General features: G+C 32.4%; 1 protein-coding gene across 1 annotated transcript; it reads left to right on the forward strand.

Annotated features, from left to right (window-relative positions):
* The first annotated feature begins 9545 nt into the window (after nt 1-9545).
* On the forward strand, nt 9546-16512 carry LOC143076836 (follistatin-like). Its single transcript, XM_076252729.1, has 4 exons — nt 9546-9697; nt 13526-13643; nt 14540-14800; nt 16393-16512. The coding sequence occupies exons 1-4, from the start codon at nt 9655-9657 to the stop codon at nt 16457-16459; spliced, it is 489 nt and encodes a 162-aa protein (XP_076108844.1). The 5' UTR covers nt 9546-9654; the 3' UTR covers nt 16460-16512.
* Nucleotides 16513-19638: the final 3126 nt, after the last annotated feature.

Here is a 19638-nt window from a genome sequence, read left to right on the forward strand (position 1 = left end):
TCATGATCAACAGCATGTATAGCATACATATGACTATTACAGTATTATTAGACTATTATTTCAAAATTTAGATGCGACTACTCAAAAGCCCACTGTGGTGACAAGAACATCCATGTTGCTTACATTGGGTCATGCTCATCGACAACTGTTCCCCCTACCGGAAGTCCTGGTGGTGGACAGGTTGGTACCGGTCCCGTCATATCAGGCCCTGATGCTGTATTTGATTTCTTTTGTTTACAACTCAGTCACCTCCCGTGCGAAAATGACCTTGAAACAATTTGTGGTTCCGACGGCGCAACCTACGTCAATTCGTAAGTATAAAGAAGTGGTCAATTAGATTATGATATTTTTTTCTTTTCTTTGTTTGAAAGTTTGATATACAGTTTGCCTTTTTTGGTTTTATAGTTTTTATATTAAAATCAGTATAAGCAACGATGGATAAATCAAAACCACCATTCCTATGTGAAGTCCTTATTACGCTTTGTAAACAAGGCCCTGATCTAATTAGCACAAACTATGTTTGACACATGCGCACAAACTGACTGCTTACATTCTCGTTATTTTGATTTTTATCGAAATAAAAAATATATATTTTAGTAACTTAAAACATAATTATTTAAACATTATGCATTTTACCTGCTAAATTATTAAAAATAGTTTTTAAACTTATTATATATGAAATGTAATGAACATATATAATTCATGTGAAAGATTCGGGAATAGCCATACTTTGCCAGATTGCTACGGTATTTTCGTACGCTTCGACCAATAGAAATACATGTACCATATTTGTCCTATGAGAATCGAAATAATTCCTTCATCTCATATTCTATGCTCATTTTAACATGGGTAGGCACTATATTTGACAATATTTTACACTGAGCGTTAGCGAGGTGTAAAATATGGACAAACATAATATTTTAGTATGGGTATGCATTAAATTTGTCCATATTTTACACCCCGCTAACGCTCAGTGTAAAATCTTGACAAATATAATGCCTACCCATGTTAAAAATGAGCATAGAGCATGACATGAAGAAACTATTTCTTATGACCGCTATTAAGAAATGAAACGCTTGTTTTAATAGATGTGGTGAGTTACGAATTTTTTAGACCTATGAGGGCCCTCATGGGGTTTTTGATTATGTGATTACTTGGCCGTTTTTTTAATGATTATTTGATTATTAAGCCAAATATTTCATGATTATTTGATTACCTAGGACTGTATTTTTAGTTTATGATTATTTGATTACTAAAGATAAGCAAATATTTAATGATTATGTGATTATATTGGCAAACAAATGGTGATTATGTGATTACTAGGACCCCCCATGAGGGGCCTCACCTATGTCATTGAAAAGCTAGTCTGAGTGTATAAACTGTTTTATTGTATTATAATAATTAACTGAAAGTAATGGCTGGCAAATTAAAATTGTCAATGTTGTCTAAAAATTATTTCTTTATAATATAAATTTCTAAATCATGTATATCAAGGTAAAAGGTGGTTTTATTTCGATTTCCAATGATAAGACGTGACAAAGATAGTCTCGTCGTATATGCACCCATCATTTGAAGCAACATTGAAGACCTTTCATATTTCTAATCATATATAATAACCGTACGTTTTCTTTCACAAGGATTCAATTGAACCAAAGGTGCTATTTATAGTAGAAAAGTCTTATAATCGCAAAATCTATTGTTAGCATCATGATTTGGTTGATAGATATAGGAAGATGTGGTATGAGTGCCAATGAGACAACTCTCCATCCAAATAACAATTTATAAAAGTAAACCATTATAGGTCAAGGTACACCGAACAGCAAGCTATAAAGGGCCCCAAAAAATTACTAGTGTACAAAACCATTCAAACGGGAAAACCAACGGTCTAGTCTATATTAAAACGAGAAACGAGAAACACGAATGAACTACATAAACAAACGACTACTGTACATCAGATTCCTGACTTAGGACAGGTGCAAACATTTGCTGCGGGATTACACGTTTTAATGGTACCAAACCTTCTTCCTTTTCTGAAACAATAGTATAACATCACAACATAGAAAAACACACTATAAAATATCAATTGGAAGGCTTAATTCAATCAATGGAATATTTGTGTCACAGAAGACCACGATTAGGTTCCATTTGTCAAAGCCACAATTCAATTTTCCTTTCTTCTTTTCATCTCCGAATCCGACGTATCATAAGCTTTGAGATAATCTTCAAGAATTTGACAGAAACTGCTGACCATCTAAAAGCACCCGTGTGAGGTCCATGTTGATCTGTTTGTGATATTCTGTATAATATTCAGCAAACTGACGTTTCTTTTTTTCTTCTCAATCTTTAAGCCATGATGTTATCGGTCTTTCGTCGATTTATAGACGTGTCTCCCTTGTTGCATACAATATTCTGACTCCGAGTTGATAAGTCTCTGCTCTCAATTTTATGTTTTTTTGCTTTGACGCAGCCTTATATCTTTCGCTCTCGAGGCGAGCGCGATCATACGAAACCACCGCTGCGGATATCAACCTGATTAGAATACAGATCATATGTCCAAGGTCCTGGTAATATTTACATCAGCCAATGAAAATTCAATCTTCAAAGTTTTGAAGATGTTTATGAATCCGATCTCAGAAATTACAATTTAAAACAGTGTAAAACTAAAGATCTGTACATCATATCGATTTAACTATTTTAGTATGAAACGATGATATTGCACTGAGAATTCTTATTTTATTGATATTTTTTAGATGCGAGTTCGAGAAACAACGATGCACACACAGACAGCTGACCATTACTAAATTTGGTAAATGTTGACCATTGTGACAAAATATGAATTGTTCAATATTTTACATTAAAATAATTAGTTTCAAAGGAGGGTCTTGATATCATTCATTCAATATAAAAAAAAATGCCAATGAGACAACTCTACACCAAGGACCAAATGACGTAAAAGTTAACAACTATAGACTAGACCACAATACGACCTTCAACAATGATCAAATCCCATATCACATTAGTTTGTTTGTTCTATCATTCATACTTATGGTCAAAAGAGAAAACGGTCTAGAAGAATAATAATATATATACTCTGTCTACCCAACACTTTGGTCTAGAAGAATAATAATATATATACTCTGTCTACCCAACACTTCGGTCTCGAAGAATAATAATATATATACTCTGTCTACCCAACACTTCGGTCTCGAAGAATAATAATATATATACTCTGTCTACCCAACACGTCGGTCTAGAAGAATAATAATATATATACTCTGTCTACCCAACACTTTGGTCTAGAAGAATAATAATATATATACTCTGTCTACCCAACACGTTGGTCTAGAAGAATAATAATATATATACTCTGTCTACCCAACACTTTGGTCTAGAAGAATAATAATATATATACTCTGTCTACCCAACACTTTGGTCTAGAAGAATAATAATATATATACTCTGTCTACCCAACACTTCGGTCGCGAAGAATAATAATATATATACTCTGTCTACCCAACACGTCGGTCTAGAAGAATAATAATATATATACTGTCTACCCAACACTTTGGTCTAGAAGAATAATAATATATATACTCTGTCTACCCAACACTTTGGTTTTGAAATCGTTTTGAAACAGATCAAAACTGCATTTAAATCGATCTATTAAACTATAAATGGAAACTCAACTTTTAAGTTTTTATTTGCTATCAATGACTTTGATTTAATGTACATATCGAAAATGCTTACTATTAAATCACAAAGGACGGAGAGAAAAAAAAATGATTTTCTTAAAGATGCCGAACTGAAAATCTGCAAACTTTATTAAAACAATGGACAGCATGCTACGCTTTGTAAGTTCAGTTCATTTAAGGAAACGACCATTTATTTTCAAAAAGGGGAGTTTGGGGTGCCGGGGGGGGGGATATTTTTTTTTCCAAATATATATTCTGATCTCCAATTTGATAGAATCAAATAAAGTGAGTTTACTGATAACAAAAACATATTCTGAATCCAGATTTCCCCATGCCTTATAGTGTTAAATTTTGAAGAAAAAAATATTTAATTGATAGCATCAGACAAATAATTATGACTCCAATTCCACTATTTGACGTTAAATGGTTGCTCACTAACGAAACTACTCACATCGTCATAAAAATTATCATATTTCAGTCCCTATTTCAGAAGAACTAATTTAAAATCTTAGTAAATTATAAATCAAAACATGTTAATTCTTCTATGTCGATACAAGACCGAGTTTGATACTTAACTTTTACAAAACAAAGGAAAGACAACACGAAACATAAAAACAGTAATGCAGACATAAAAATAGATACAACAGCAAAACGTAAGGACCATACTTAAAAAGGTATAATTGAGTGCCTCTTTAGGTAGTGGCTTAAAATAAAAATGGCGTCTTTCGTGTCTGTAAAGACAAAAAATATATCAGCTGATAATTTGCATTCAATTATTTATCATGAACGAAAAATGGTAGATTGTTGCTACACGATGCATATAACGCCAAATTGTCAACGAGAAATCTGTTTTGGCCTGAATTCTTTATAACAAGGTTATATTAAAATACACCAGAAGCACTTTTCATCTACATACATACACTCAACTATGACACTAAAATTAAATGGTTTGAATACGAAGTTGAATATTGACATCTTATATGGCGTCATAACATAAGCCAACATATGCAGTGACATGAAAATTATTTTATGTAAGCAATACATATTGTTTTCTACATGAAATGAATTTCCCATTTCGACCCACGCATACTTGATTCAACAGAATATTAAAGTGACCAATTGAAAATAAGAAAACTTGGTATGAATGTCAAGAAATAACTATTCTGAAGATCTTTTGTATAGACCATGATATTGAAAATTTGTAATATTAAAATAATAAACTTTATTATTTGTGGAAATATGTGTCCCAATGTTAAATATATCATATCACATCATCATGATATTTATAAAGCATAAACGTTTAGGAATGGTATTTGAAATCATTCTTTGTGTTGGCTTCTTATTCTTAGTTATAGACTATTGTTATTCAATCCTTCAATCTGTTTTGATGAAGCATATGCAACCCCAAATTTATGATTTGGAGCAAGTGTTTGATATTCGATGCAAGTCTTGTTTTTTTTTGCTTTACTCGGAATGAAGTTGATGTTTTAAATAAAGCCACCAGTATTTATAAGAATATAGGATAGAATGAAAACAGATCAGCACGGTCAGTTCTTTGGTAGGTGTTTGTTTACTAGTATTCGTATGTGTCCCATGGTTACACAAGACTGCCCAAACCAATTAAAAAAATCGAATGCATAGTGTTTATATATAGACAAGAAAGGGAGGTCCCTTTTGCATTTTTATTTAAACTGATTGAACATACGGTAAACATATGGTATATTAAAACAAAATTATAAATAGATTTTTAAACTGGCTATTGTTTTATTACAATTTTTATTTGTTACAATATCAAATGTGAAAAGGCAACTCATTATGCTGAAACCTCATCGTAAATTGATATATAGGTGCATGTGCTTATACAATACTCTAAATGCCTCTTAGAAAAAAGGAAAAATAAATTAAACAAGATATCACAACCACATTCCTCAAAGGACAAGAAAAAAGACCTCAAGTGACGAGATTTCTAAGTTGGGTTATGCTCATGAAGCCGGATTGAAAATGTCTTTTGCAGACTTCAACTCATCACCTTTTTAATCGATATCAATGAAAAACATACACACAGGATCACTTATCAAAACATACACACAGGATCACTTATCAAAACATACACACAAGATCACTTATCAAAACATACACACAGGATCACTTATCAAAACATACACACATGATCACTTATCAAAACATACACACAGGATGACTTATCAAAACATACACACAGGATCACTTATCAAAACATACACACAGGATCACTTATCAAAACATACACACAGGATAACTTATCAAAACATACACACAGGATAACTTATCAAAACATACACACATGATCACTTATCAAAACATACACACAGGATAACTTATCAAAACATACACACAGGATCACTTATCAAAACATACACACAGGATCACTTATCAAAACAGTAATGTAGTGTTTATAATTGTAAAACATATAAAAAAAAATGCAAACAAAACGATAATGAGCAATAATCGAGAAAATGAAAACATCGGACACTTTAAAAATAAATTCCATGCGTCCGAAGCGCTTTTCTGGATATATAAACTTCATCAGGAACGCTCAAACCCGAATGTTTTAAAACGAAGGATGTACAAGAACAGAAACAGTTGAAGAGCTATATGACAAAAAATAATAGCTGAATTCATTTAAGGTCAGCTTTGCCTCAGTCTGTCAAAGCCTTAATTTCCTGATAATTCTATTCATAAATCTAAAAAAAAAAAGTAATGTGAGCAAAGCAATTGAGTTGAGATGACCAATAATAATCTGTTGATCGTTTTTTACCTATGACGATGTTTTTAATTTCATTGACAGGGACACGTGTGCCATTATGGTAATTATCGCTATTTTACAGAGTTTTCCGTTGATCTTACTGGTGTCTTCAACCTATGCCAACATTTGAAAAATATATATTCAACCTAGTATGCCTACAAACAAAATACAATAGATGTTGTTATAACAATGAATTATTAATTACCTGTTAAATACGGTCAGTATTTTAAAGCATTAAATCTTACTCCTTTTGAATAAAACAACACCAGTGAAATACTGATTATAAATTATATTGATATATGGAAAATAGGATAAAGATATTACAATAAATCATTCTTTTTTGGTAAAATATTTCCAAAATTTTGTTGTTCTAGACGTGCAATTAAAAAAAACCAACACAAATAAATGAGTAAATAAATAAAAATTATAAAAGAATTGAATAAGAAAAAGAAAAAAATATTCAGGATTTTTTTTAATATACAAGATTTGCTCACTTATTACTTGTTGCTGAGTAACCAAGTTAAACAGTGTATTTAGGTTTTTGAATTTTTGTAAGATATTCGGACTCCTTGCTTTTTTCCCTACGTTACAGGGCAAAATATTTTGCTCGATAACATCCATTTTCTTTTTATATAAGACATCAATAGCTCATAAAAAATCATTTACTAAGATTTAAGCAGATTCTAGATTTTTTCTTTCCAGTTTGAAACCCATATACTAAAGCAAATATAAGGTAATAGTCTGAATTAACATTTTTTCGTCTTTAATTTTTTTTTATATGTTTTAAAAAAAGAGTTTCATGGTCTATCAATATTCTTTTAGCTTTATTTGTCCCTTAACCAATGCTCTTCTGACTTAAAGTTTAAATTCTTGATTTTTCTTTTAATTTCACCCAATTTACATCCTTTAATCTGATATATATTTTAAATAAATTTTATCAAGTTCATTCTGATGTCAGTATTTACGAAATATATGTATATATTTGTACAATAGAATGCATGGAAAGGTAGGATAAAGCATTTTCGTAATAAGTAAAACAAATATATACAAAACACAATTATTTCATAAAACCCTGAATTATCGCCTTTACAAGGCATCACACAATTTCGAACACTATACCGTAACGTTCTTGGTGATAAAGATGTAATAACAATGTCGCGGTATAGGACAATGAACCATAAACTGCCGATTGAAAATGGTAGATGGCAAAACATTCCACGAGAACAGAGAAAGTGTCCGTTGTGCAGAGTTGCTATTAGGTGACGAATACCACTATGTAATGGATTGCAGCAGTCTCCTGACAGATAGAACACTACTTATTGACAAGAAATAACTAACGAACTGTAATGTTTTAAAATGTAATGCTATTATGAACTAAAAACAGAAATCCAATTAAAACTTCGAAAATTGTGCCAATTTACTAGAATTATAAATGACAAACTGGATTCTCTCTGATGTTAACCTACTATACTGATACTATACTGATCATACCGTTGTAAAATAACTCATATTTAATGCTTCCTCAACAAATGTACAATGCAATGTAATGTAAACTAATATGTTTTTCTGTATATTCAAACGGACAGTAGTTTGACAGCCCGGAAATCCAACAACCTGACTTATGATTGTCGTAAAGATTGTTGCAATAGCGTGAACTTAAAATATGCGTTATATTACTAATAAAGGTGATTACCTTTGTTCAACTTAGGTGATACATTGTACCAGAATAAAATGATATACTATAAATACGGAACTGTAAAAAAAAAATACACTTTTCAATGTGAAGAAGATTTGAATATTCATCATAATATGATGGCGGATCCAGAAAAAAATTTGGGGGTGGTCCCAAATGAATATTGAATGGTATGAAAAAGGTTAAATAATACCTTCGACATTATGGAAGATCATGAATTTGGACAACACCATGCAATGCACATATTCCTAGGTAAAGGAATTTAAAGACATGTAAAACTGATTTTTATTTAAGACTCTATACAATATCTTGCGCCGTGGGACCACCCCCTGGATCCGCCACTGCATATATAGTATTATATTCACATGATAATGCTATATATCCTGAACATGCATGAAATAGTTGCCACTGGACCTAAAGCAAACTTCAATAATCAATTGTTTGATTATGCTAATTTCTAATACAAAAGAGACCAGCAACACATAGTTACCTTTATTTTGACTATTACAAGTAACAAAAATAGTCATGTGTGTACACTTAACGCCAATTTTAAACTGTTTGTAAATTGATTGGCCTCTAATTATTTTCTGCTTTTATAACACTTAATCTTTTGTATTTTATTCAACCTATGCCAACATATTTTTTTACAATTTTATACCGAAATTTCAAAATGTTGGCATAGATTGAATGAACCATCTTACTAACCGATAATTTCCTATATATCTATCCTAAAGGGGACATTCAAATTTATAAGTACACGAATGCCCCACTCGCACTATCATTTTCTATGTTCAGTGGACCGTGAAATTGGGGTAAAATCTCTAATTTGGCATTAAAATTAGAAAGATCATATCATAGGGAACATGTGTACCAAGTTTGAAGTCGATTGGACTTCAACTTCATCAAAAACTACCTCGACCAAAAACTTTAACCTGAAGCGGGACAGACGGACGAACGGACGAACGAACGAACGAACGGACGGACGGACGCACAGACCAGAAAACATAATGCCCCTCTACTATCGTAGGTGGGGCATAAAAACAAACTGACAATGCTATGGCAAATAAAAAAAACCCCAATGAAAACAGTTAAAAGACATATAACAGCATACAAACCACATCATAGAAAACTAAAGGCTGAGCAACACACGAACCCAACCAAAAACTGTAGGTGATCTCATGTGCGCCGGAAGGGTAAACAGATTTTGTTCCACTTGTGACAGATTAGAACATGAGAATTCCTTGACATATATGTTATTTCTTCCAAAATATCTCATTGACATTTAACATATTTAATCGTCTATCATGATACAATGACATCTTGGTAAAACATTTCTTGATATTAATAATATGTGACCTTAATTCATGTGAATCCCAAAGATAATTGTCAAATAATGTCACGATCTAAGACGAGATATAAGACATTACGTAGTTCGTGATTCTTACTATTGTCTATAGTCATAGAAAGGAAATAAACTCTCCAGAATGAAGGTGGCACAATTAGCTTGTTTTGTTGTATGTATTGCAGGTAAGGATACTGCAGTTTTAATTAGAATGTTGCATTTCAGTGTTTTGAAATTAAGGACTACCAGTGGATCATTTAATGCCTAACGACTTTTAAAAAAGATGAATTCGACCTTAAAATCCTAAACTCTTTAAATACAGTACAGTCGGTGTCTGGTGCTATTACGCAATATTGTCGTGAACAAGTGTTTTTTTATATTTAATATTTTGATTATTTGTTCTTTTTTACATTGCATTTTTAGGTACTTTATAAATCTAAACGATTTCAATCTGATTGAGTTTTGTTGTTGTATAACGTCAAAACTTATATCATACCGAGTCAGAACTAGATTATATGAAAATGATCTATTATTTTAAGAAATGTAAGCTAATGAATAAAGTTTAAAAATAAGTTACAACAATTTTGAATTACTGTTAACTTATGTTTACCATAAACCCAAAAACCATTCTGGAATCCTAAAAACAAAAACAAAATATATCTATAATACTAAAATGACGAGGTCCAATTTGTCAGCCGTCATCACGTAAAAACTACAAATCAAAGAATTCAACTTTATATATAGCTAATATAGTACAAAGGTGTAGATTAAAAATTACACCACTCCTGGCCCTTTTGTTTTCCACGTAATTAATATTGCCAATAATTAAGAAGTTCCGGGTCGAGTCCGATACCGATACCAATAGTATATTCACCTGTTACCTATTACCTTATCTGTACGTTCCGCATCTGACAGGCGCCCCACAAAACGGTGTATTCAGGATTTATATGCTATATACACGGGTCATAATCACAGGGTTGACACTACTAAATTGTCAAATTGTTACCTATTGTAGTATTTTAATCAGTAAGACTTTCTAAGATAACAATACGAATACTAAAAATCTGGACTAAAAATAAGGCGTATAGGTACAATTTTCAATTTGTTAGCGGGCATGACGTAAAACAGCGAATCAAAGAATTCAACTTTATTTATAACTAATATAGGACAATGCTGTTCATTAAAAAATACTCTATTCCATGACCTTTTGTTTTCCAAATAATTAATATTACCAATAATTGATAAGTTCCAGTTCGACGGGTTCAAACAAAGATTTGAAAGCAGTGTATCTAAGGCATGACTTTATCAGATCACAATACTAATACCAATCCTTGCTAATACTAAAATAAGGCTTGCGCATAGTTATATACTTTAATTCAGTCACGGACCCGCGATATCACGGGTGTGTTCTAGTTCAGACTAAAAACCATACCCCTGCCCTTTTTGAAGTTAAATATTTGTTCCCTAACCCAACGTTAACATGCTGAATAACTATATATACTATGTATAGATCATATGACCTATAATCAATGACTGCTGAAGTTACAACACTTAACGTCCAGTGGCAAATATGTCATGCATGTTCAGGACATTGAACTTGAATAAAGTTAGTTGTTTGCCGATGGCTAAAAGGATTTTGGTTTATATTATTTGCGACGTGATAAAGCTGAAAACTAAAATGGTCAGTTTTATAATCAAAGATAGATATGTCTTAAATACAGAGTAATTTTGATTCTTCTTTTCTTTTGATCGGCACGTTTACAGACAAAGCGACCTTCATTGTCACGATTTTACTTGTAAGATAAGTGTCCGGCGTTGATATACGCATACATATAATGATAAAGTCATTTCAACATTTGTGACACATTTCAAGACACGAAAAACAATCAATATTTTATTAACTATATATACACATGTATATGAGATAACGAAAGTGAACTACAAATAGTTATATGTATAAATAAATAAATTTGGTGTATTTACTGTCTTTTGATTGGCTAAAAGAATTGGCTTTATTTTCAATGTTATCAATTTTTATGGAGACACGCCCACTCTAACGTTGTGTATTCATACGCAAACATCTGTGTACGTTGTTATTGGTATTAATATATATCTTTGAGCATTATTTTTGACAGAAATTTATTTATAATGAATGGCAATAATTTATTTTGAATTTATTGAACCATAAAATTAATTTTTGACTGTTCACATTTAACATAATCCGCTTCGCGGATTATTCAATGTGAAGAGTCAAAAATTAATTTTATGGTTCAATAAATTCAAAATAAATAAAAGCCATTCATTAAATATACGTATTAATTATGAAAGAAAAGTATGATGTCTATTTGATTGAAAGACTTCTGTTTCATGGCTGTAATCTCAAAAATATAAAAATTAATTAAATGTTAACAAACTTTGTAAAGATGTTAATTGTAAATCATCAAAAATGTTTAATATTAAGACATTAACACACAGTATATTGCTATCAATATTTCGACATGAGCCAAAAGCATAACCCTATAACATATAACATAATTTGCAACAAATGCATACATAAAAAACTAATGTGGATGAAAATTTAATATATATTGTTTTGGGGGGAAAGGGGGGGGGGGGGGGGGGGGGTGGCGCAGACGTAAGGGGCAAGGCTGATGTTAATATGTTTCTTGTCCTGCACTTGGATGTGATCATTGACACCGAGGGGGGGGGGGGTTGGAGGGAAGAGTAAAGGGGCAAGGCTGATGTTAATATGTGAATTGTCCTTTACATGTATGTGATAATTGCCACTGGGGGGAAGGCAGAGTCAAGGGGCAAGGCTGATGTTAATCTGTTTATTGTCCTGTTCATGTATATGATAATTGCCACTGGGAGGGGGGGCAGAGTCAATGGGCAAGTTCTGTCTACCCTCTATGTGACAAATAGACATAACAGTCGCATCCCAAATGACAACTGTGACACACAGATCTATATTGGATTTATTTAGTCTGAGAACGTATACTGTTAATGAAGCCACGCCCCTTTATTTAAAAATTTTGAACTACTTCCCATTTGAAACAAATTTATTTTCTAGGAAGAAATATAGATTCCTACACTGCAACAAGTGTATTACGATATTTCTCCACTCTCGACAGTTAAATTTTATTATTTAAAGCGCGAGGCTTGCCGAGCTCGGCTTTAAATAATAAAATTTAACTGTCGAGAGTGGAGAAATATCGTAATACACGAGTTATAGTATAGGAATCTGTTTCTCTAATGATTTTTATCCTTCTTTTTCAAAGATTTTCAAAAACTTGTGTTCTTTATATGCGACGTCATCAGGCATGGTCGCCTTTTTTCATGACGTCACAATAGGAAAATTCAGAAGAAAACAAAACATTTAGACGTCATAATCAAATTTCGTCTAATCATTTGCCGAGAACAGATTTTTCACTAGTGAGGAGAAATATTTTTCTCACACCGGTCAGGAAATGTGAAAATAGCACAAAAATTAGAAAACTAAATATTAAGTGTTCTGTTTCTTATATTGCGTTAACAATACATTTCCTGTTTCCTATTTGATAAATGTGAATTTAAATATAATATATTTATTTCCGCCCGTCGTTTGTCATTTGAAAGACAAGAATGTATAAGAACCGCAATAACCGAAGAGCTATATGACCAAAAAGGTTAAAGTCAGCGACAAATAAAAACATATTCAGAAAAAGAACATGTAAATATTATATCATATATTGTGAACCCTGCTTTGAATTAGACCGATACCTTGAGCCGGAAGTTTAACGTGCTCACTCAACAGGTAACAAACCACAGGAAGACATGTTACTCTACCCGGACACATTATTCTGACTCCGTGCCGACCAGTCTTTGCTCTCACTCTTAAATGCCGCATGATTAGAGGAAAAGCAGCAGATATCAGTTTTTAAGTCTTTGATTTGACCTGTTTGGGGATGGAACACCAGACCGTCAGTTCTACATCATTGAATAAATAGTTTACTATGCCATGGTGTTTTTTTCAGTTTGCACGGCTCAAGGTTGGAGCTCTCAATATAGCTGTAGAGCCATTGAAAGATCTGATTGTTATCAATATGGAGACCACCCAGAATGTGGAACCAACGGTGTAACCTACAGAAACAGGTATTTTGAAATTCAGTGGTTTTGTGTTTTTGTATTCACTGTGTAGAATCACCATCTGATATAGGTACCCGAAGCAAACAAACAATGATAGCTAAAAGTGTCTTTTCTAAACCCCGCACAGTTAACAACAGTTTGCCGCTTTTCGCCGTGCAGTTATCCGCTTTATTTACATGAACTTCTATATAGAAAATAGCTTTTTACGAAATACAGTGTTTTACAAGCTTAAATTTGATATACCTTTGTTCTACGAAAAAGTCAAAAGAATCGTTGAATGATATTAAGTTTATGTGTTTTTAGCAAGTTTGAACCTATCCAATGATTAGTTCAGCAGGTATCACCGCATTCGTTTTTGACAATTTCAAGAGATACAACCAATCAAAGATCATATATAATTAGCCCTAAAATAATAGCTATATTATTAGGAATCGCTATGATCACGAAACTTTACTTGTCAGTAAAACGTAGTATATAATGAAAATGGAAGTAATTTGACCTTACCCGATTTCACATTATTTTTTCCATCGCTTTGGAGGTTCCACTATCCGGTGGTGATGTTACACAGTGGTTTGTTGGTGTGTCTTATTTCTTCTGTTGCATCAATGTGTGACTCATTGCTTTGTTTTATGATATAACTAAAGTTTTCTTATTTGATTTTTTTTTGCTGAAATCATATAATGTTGATTGTATATGATTAAAGAGGACTGTTTGTAAGTTGTAATAAACTTGTGCCCCATAAGATTGCGTTACTATTGAAATACAATTGAATTTTACGAAAATGTTTAAAACAAAACAATTTCAAGCCTCAACGAAAGTGGCGTTAAAATCCAAATGTGTTATCATAATTTTTGTTATCACAATGGATATTATTTGGAAATAAAAAAGTTGGTTATTTTCAGGTGTGATTATGGTAAAGCTCACTGTGCTGATAGAAACCTCCACGTTGCATACCAGGGGGCGTGCAGCACAACTACAACTATGGCACCATCTGGTTCAACTTCCGGTACCGGAACCGGAACTGGCACAGGGGGAGGCACTGGACCAGTCATAACCGGTCCTGAGGCTGTATTTGACTTCTTTTGCTTAGAACTTAGTCATCACCCATGTGATGCAGATCTTGAAACCATTTGCGGTTCCGATGGAGTTACATACACAAACACGTAAGTATTGAACAACCTTCTTTAAAATTTTCAGAAAGACATAGAAAGATTTGGCGATACGTTCCTAAATTAGCCACCAGAGTCTTGATAGAAAGCCTTCATTTCTGTTTTCTTCAATTTTTTGGGGGAATTTTTCTCCATGTTATAAAAAGAACTTATTCTTTAAAATTATCTATTACACCATTTTACTATTAGATAGATATAGGAAGATGTGGTGTGAGTGCCAATGAGACAACTCTCCATCCAAATAACAATTTATAAAAGTAAACCATTATAGGTCAATGTTAGATTTGTTATATTTCATGATTTCTTCATTCTGTACATGGTTTATTTCAGTTTCATTACCTAAATCTGTAATTTTATCACAGTTTTTATGCCCCATATAGAGGCATTATGTATTTTAGTCTCTGCGTCTGTTCTTCTGTCCGTTTGTCCATCTGTGTGTCCTGTTTGAGGTTAAAGTTTTTTGGCCAATATAGTTTTTGATGAACTAGTAACACTTGGAGTCCAGTCAATTTAAAACCTAATACACATATTCTCTATTACATTTTGTTCAATTTTAATGCAAAATTTGAGTTTTTATCCCATTTTTACAGTCTGAACATAGAAGAAATGATAGTGCGAGTTTGGCGTCCGTGAAATATAAACACATTCTTGTTCTTTTTTCTTGTGTATTCCATTACTCTCTGTTCTCTATTTTTGGTTTGCTCTTATTTTCCAATAATAACCGTACAGCTGATTCATTTCGCGGGTGTAAAATTTCGCGATTTTCATTGAATAAGGTATACGAAATATTTTGGCGGTTATTATTTTGGCGGATTCAAAATGATTATCAATACCTTTACATGTGCACTTTTAAATTGGCGGAATTTATTTTGGCGATTTTGTGATTTTGTTCTATCCTCGAAAATAAGCGAAAATAACCCGCCTTATGGTACTTTTAGGCTTTTATTGTCTCTTCTGTGAACCCTACACACATCCTCAGTCATATGTAAACACGTTAAAAACATCAAGATAAAAGACTCTTGACTGCTGTGAACCCTACACACATCCGCAGTCATATGTAAACACGTTAAAAACATCAAGATAAAAAAAACTCTTGACTTCTGTACCCTTAATTTTGACTTTTTTTCCTCTGATGTCTGTTTACTTTGTTCACACATCGTTGTCACTATAATGACATTTTATGCGACTATCATACAAGTGAATAGTTAAGCTAGCTTTAAAACCAGGTGTAATCCACCATTTGCTACATCAGAATATGCCTGTACCAAGTCAGGAATATTACAGTTGTTATCCATTCGTTTGATGTGTTTTAACTTTTGATTACGGACTTTCCGTTGTGAAGTGTCCTGGGAATTTGGTATATTTGTTATGTTACTTTTTGAGTATCTTTATTAAAATATATAATGACTTATTATACTACTGTATAGAACCTGAAATTCATATACAGATACGGACTTCACTAGATTAAAACAATTTTACAAGAGTTAGCAGCAACATAGTATTATACAATTCAAAATGAAATCACGTATTTGATATATTTTGACATATGTAATGATAAAATAATGTTTATTTGTTTTTCGTTTCAGATGCGAATACGAAAAACATCGTTGTACTCACAGAGAAATAACCATTGCCAAGTTTGAAAAGTGCTAAGCGTGACATAAAAAAAAGAGACACATATTATCTCTTATACGGGAAAGAAAGAATTTGAATTGTTATATAATGCCACAAAATCCTTATCTGTTCTTGTCAGAGCAATTAGATTGTTGTTCTTCATCTCAAAATTAGTGAGTTCTTCGATACTTAGCAAAACTTACACATAGCACAATAAGCCGGTTGCCAGTAACGCTATGTGAAAAATTTGTTACTAGATATACATGTATATTTATCAATTATGGACTTTTGACGAGGTCAATACGTTATATGTATAAATGGACCTGTTCAGATTATATTGACCAAGGACGAAGTTTGATTTCAGATTTTCATATATATATATATATAGTACAAAAAATATTATAAAAGATGTTATATCCTACCCTTTGATTGGAAAACATATCATACTCTGAGTTCAGTATTTTTGTGATTTTACTTTTTAGCATATAAAATCGTCAAAAATTGTTTTTAGTCTCGCTACACTCGGTGATGTTTTTTTAAACTTATGCAATTACACTCCTTTCAAAATCCAGAGTCTGCCCCCTAAATATAAGAAATCAATGCTTTTGAACTGTGCAGTAAATATATGATATTAAATGCACACGTTTGCTGTGCATTATCAAGATTATAGCACAGAATGAACAAAGAGTATTTACTAATGCATGTCATGTGTTAACGATGTGTATTGAATAACACGGATGTGAATTAATTTACTCGCTGCTTTTTATTGAAAAACACTAGTGTGGGTAATTTGCTCGATGTGTATAGAAATACACAGATGAGGATTAATTTGCTCGTTATGTATTGAATGATAAGATAATTTACATGATACAATCACATTTGACAAACGATATCAGTAAAATACAACATAACACATAAAAAATCAAGAATGTGTCAATAGTACACAGATGCCCCACTCACTCTAGCATTTTCTTTGTTCACTGGACCGTGCAATTAGGGACAAAACTCTAATTTGGCTATAAAAGTAAACAAAATCTATCATAGAGAACATGTGTACTACATTTCAAGTTGACTGGACTACAACTTCATCAAAAACTACCAGATGAACGGATGTACAGACCGAAAAATGTAATGCCACTAGGTTAACTTAAAAGCATAACTAGTGCACAATTCTTAAATATTTTCAAACTGTTTGGCCTCAAGCTTTGCTGAAGATACACCTATTATCAAAATGCGCATCTTGTGCAGTACAATTGACACACTTGTTTTGGTGCCAAACGCGTTTCCCCCAAGATAATCATGATCACTAACCCACAACGAAAAGACAAACAACAAAACACATCATAGAAAACTAACGACCGAACAATACGAGTCCCACAAAAATCTCGTGCGATCACACACAAAATTTAGATTATTTTGTTTTACATCTGGAATTCGTCAATTTTTACTCATTTTTGTTATTTACTTTCAAATCAGTGAACACAGGACTCAATACACATAATACATGCATACCAGTTAGAATGAAAAGATGAGATTTGATTACCATTGAGACATTTATCAATATGTAACGAAAAGTTCAACAGGACATGATATATAACAACTGTAAAAAAAATTATAATAAACAATCATTTGACATATTTGCCCAATCAAACAACCTTAAGACCGAATGAACGAACTATTCCGACCTAATATTTAAAGGAATATTAAAAGTTGGTGCAAATATTTTGTTTTTGGAACGGAAGGAACTAAGGATAGAGTTATGTCTTCATCATATGTGAACGACAACATGGTGCGAAAATTGTAGTTATCCCTCCAAACTATTTTAACACCAGAACTGGTCGACCGGTACGGTTTATAGAATGTTTGTTGATTAAGTGACCATGAATATGTTCCATTGGTCGTAGCCTAAGTGGCGTGTACTTTTCACTGCTATGTGTCTGCTTGCAATTATTAAAGAGATGAATTTCACTAAGTATGCCGAAACTGAATACCCTGTTAGAACACCTATGATGTCCATTATTTTGATAATTTTTGGTTTGCTTAGTTTTTAGTGCTTTGACTATTTGATTTGTTCTTAGTACCTACAGACTTTTCATTGACAAAAACACCTTTTTGAAAACTTAGTGTATCCTAGTCATTTTAAGCTGTTTTTCCATATCTAAATACATTTGCATTATTGTGAATAAGCGTTTAAATAAACTCAGCATAGATACTAGGATTGAAATATTATATTAACGCCAGACGTGCGTTTCGTCTATAAAAAGACTCATCAGTGATGCTCGAACCACAAAATGTTAAAAAGACCAAATAAAATACGTAGTCGAAGAGCATTGAGGACCAAAAATTCCTAAATATTGACATATTTGCCCAATAAAACAACCTTAAGACAGAATGAACGAACTATTCCGACCTAATATTTAAAGGAATATTAAAAGTTGGTGCAAATATTTTGTTTTTGGAACGGAGGGAACTAAGGATAGAGTTATGTCTTCATCATATGTGAACGACAACATGGTGCGAAAATTGTAGTATCCCTCCAAACTATTTCAACACCAGAACTGGTCGACCGGTACGGTTTATAGAATGTTTGTTGATTAAGTGACCATGACTATGTTCCATTGGTCGTAGCCGAAGTGACGTGCACTTTTCACTGCTATGTGTCTGTTTGCAATTATTAAAGAGATGAATTTCGCTAAGTATGCCGAAACTGAGTACCCTGTTAGAACACCTATGATGTCCATTATTTTGATAATTTTTGGTTTTCTTAGTTTTTAGTGGTTTTTGAATATGTGGGTCTAAGTACTTTTCTTTCTTTTATATCTTGAATTTGTTCACTTTTCTTTGACTCTTTGATTTATTCTTAGTACCTACAGACTTTTCATTGACAAAAACACCTTTTTGAAAATTTAGTGTATCCTAGTCATTTTAAGCTGTTTTTTCATATCTAAATACATTTGCAATATTGTGAATAAGCGTTTAAATAAACTCAGCATAGATACTAGGATTGAAATATTATATTAACGCCAGACGTGCGTGTCGTCTATAAAAAGACTCATCAGTGATGCTCGAACCACAAAATGTTAAAAAGACCAAATAAAATACGTAGTCGAAGAGCATTGAGGACCAAAAATTCCTAAATATTGACATATTTGCCCAATAAAACAACCTTAAGACAGAATGAACGAACTATTCCGACCTAATATTTAAAGGAATATCAA

The sequence above is a fragment of the Mytilus galloprovincialis genome, chromosome 5, assembly GCF_965363235.1.
Source record: "Mytilus galloprovincialis chromosome 5, xbMytGall1.hap1.1, whole genome shotgun sequence".
NCBI lineage: Eukaryota > Metazoa > Mollusca > Bivalvia > Mytilida > Mytilidae > Mytilus > Mytilus galloprovincialis.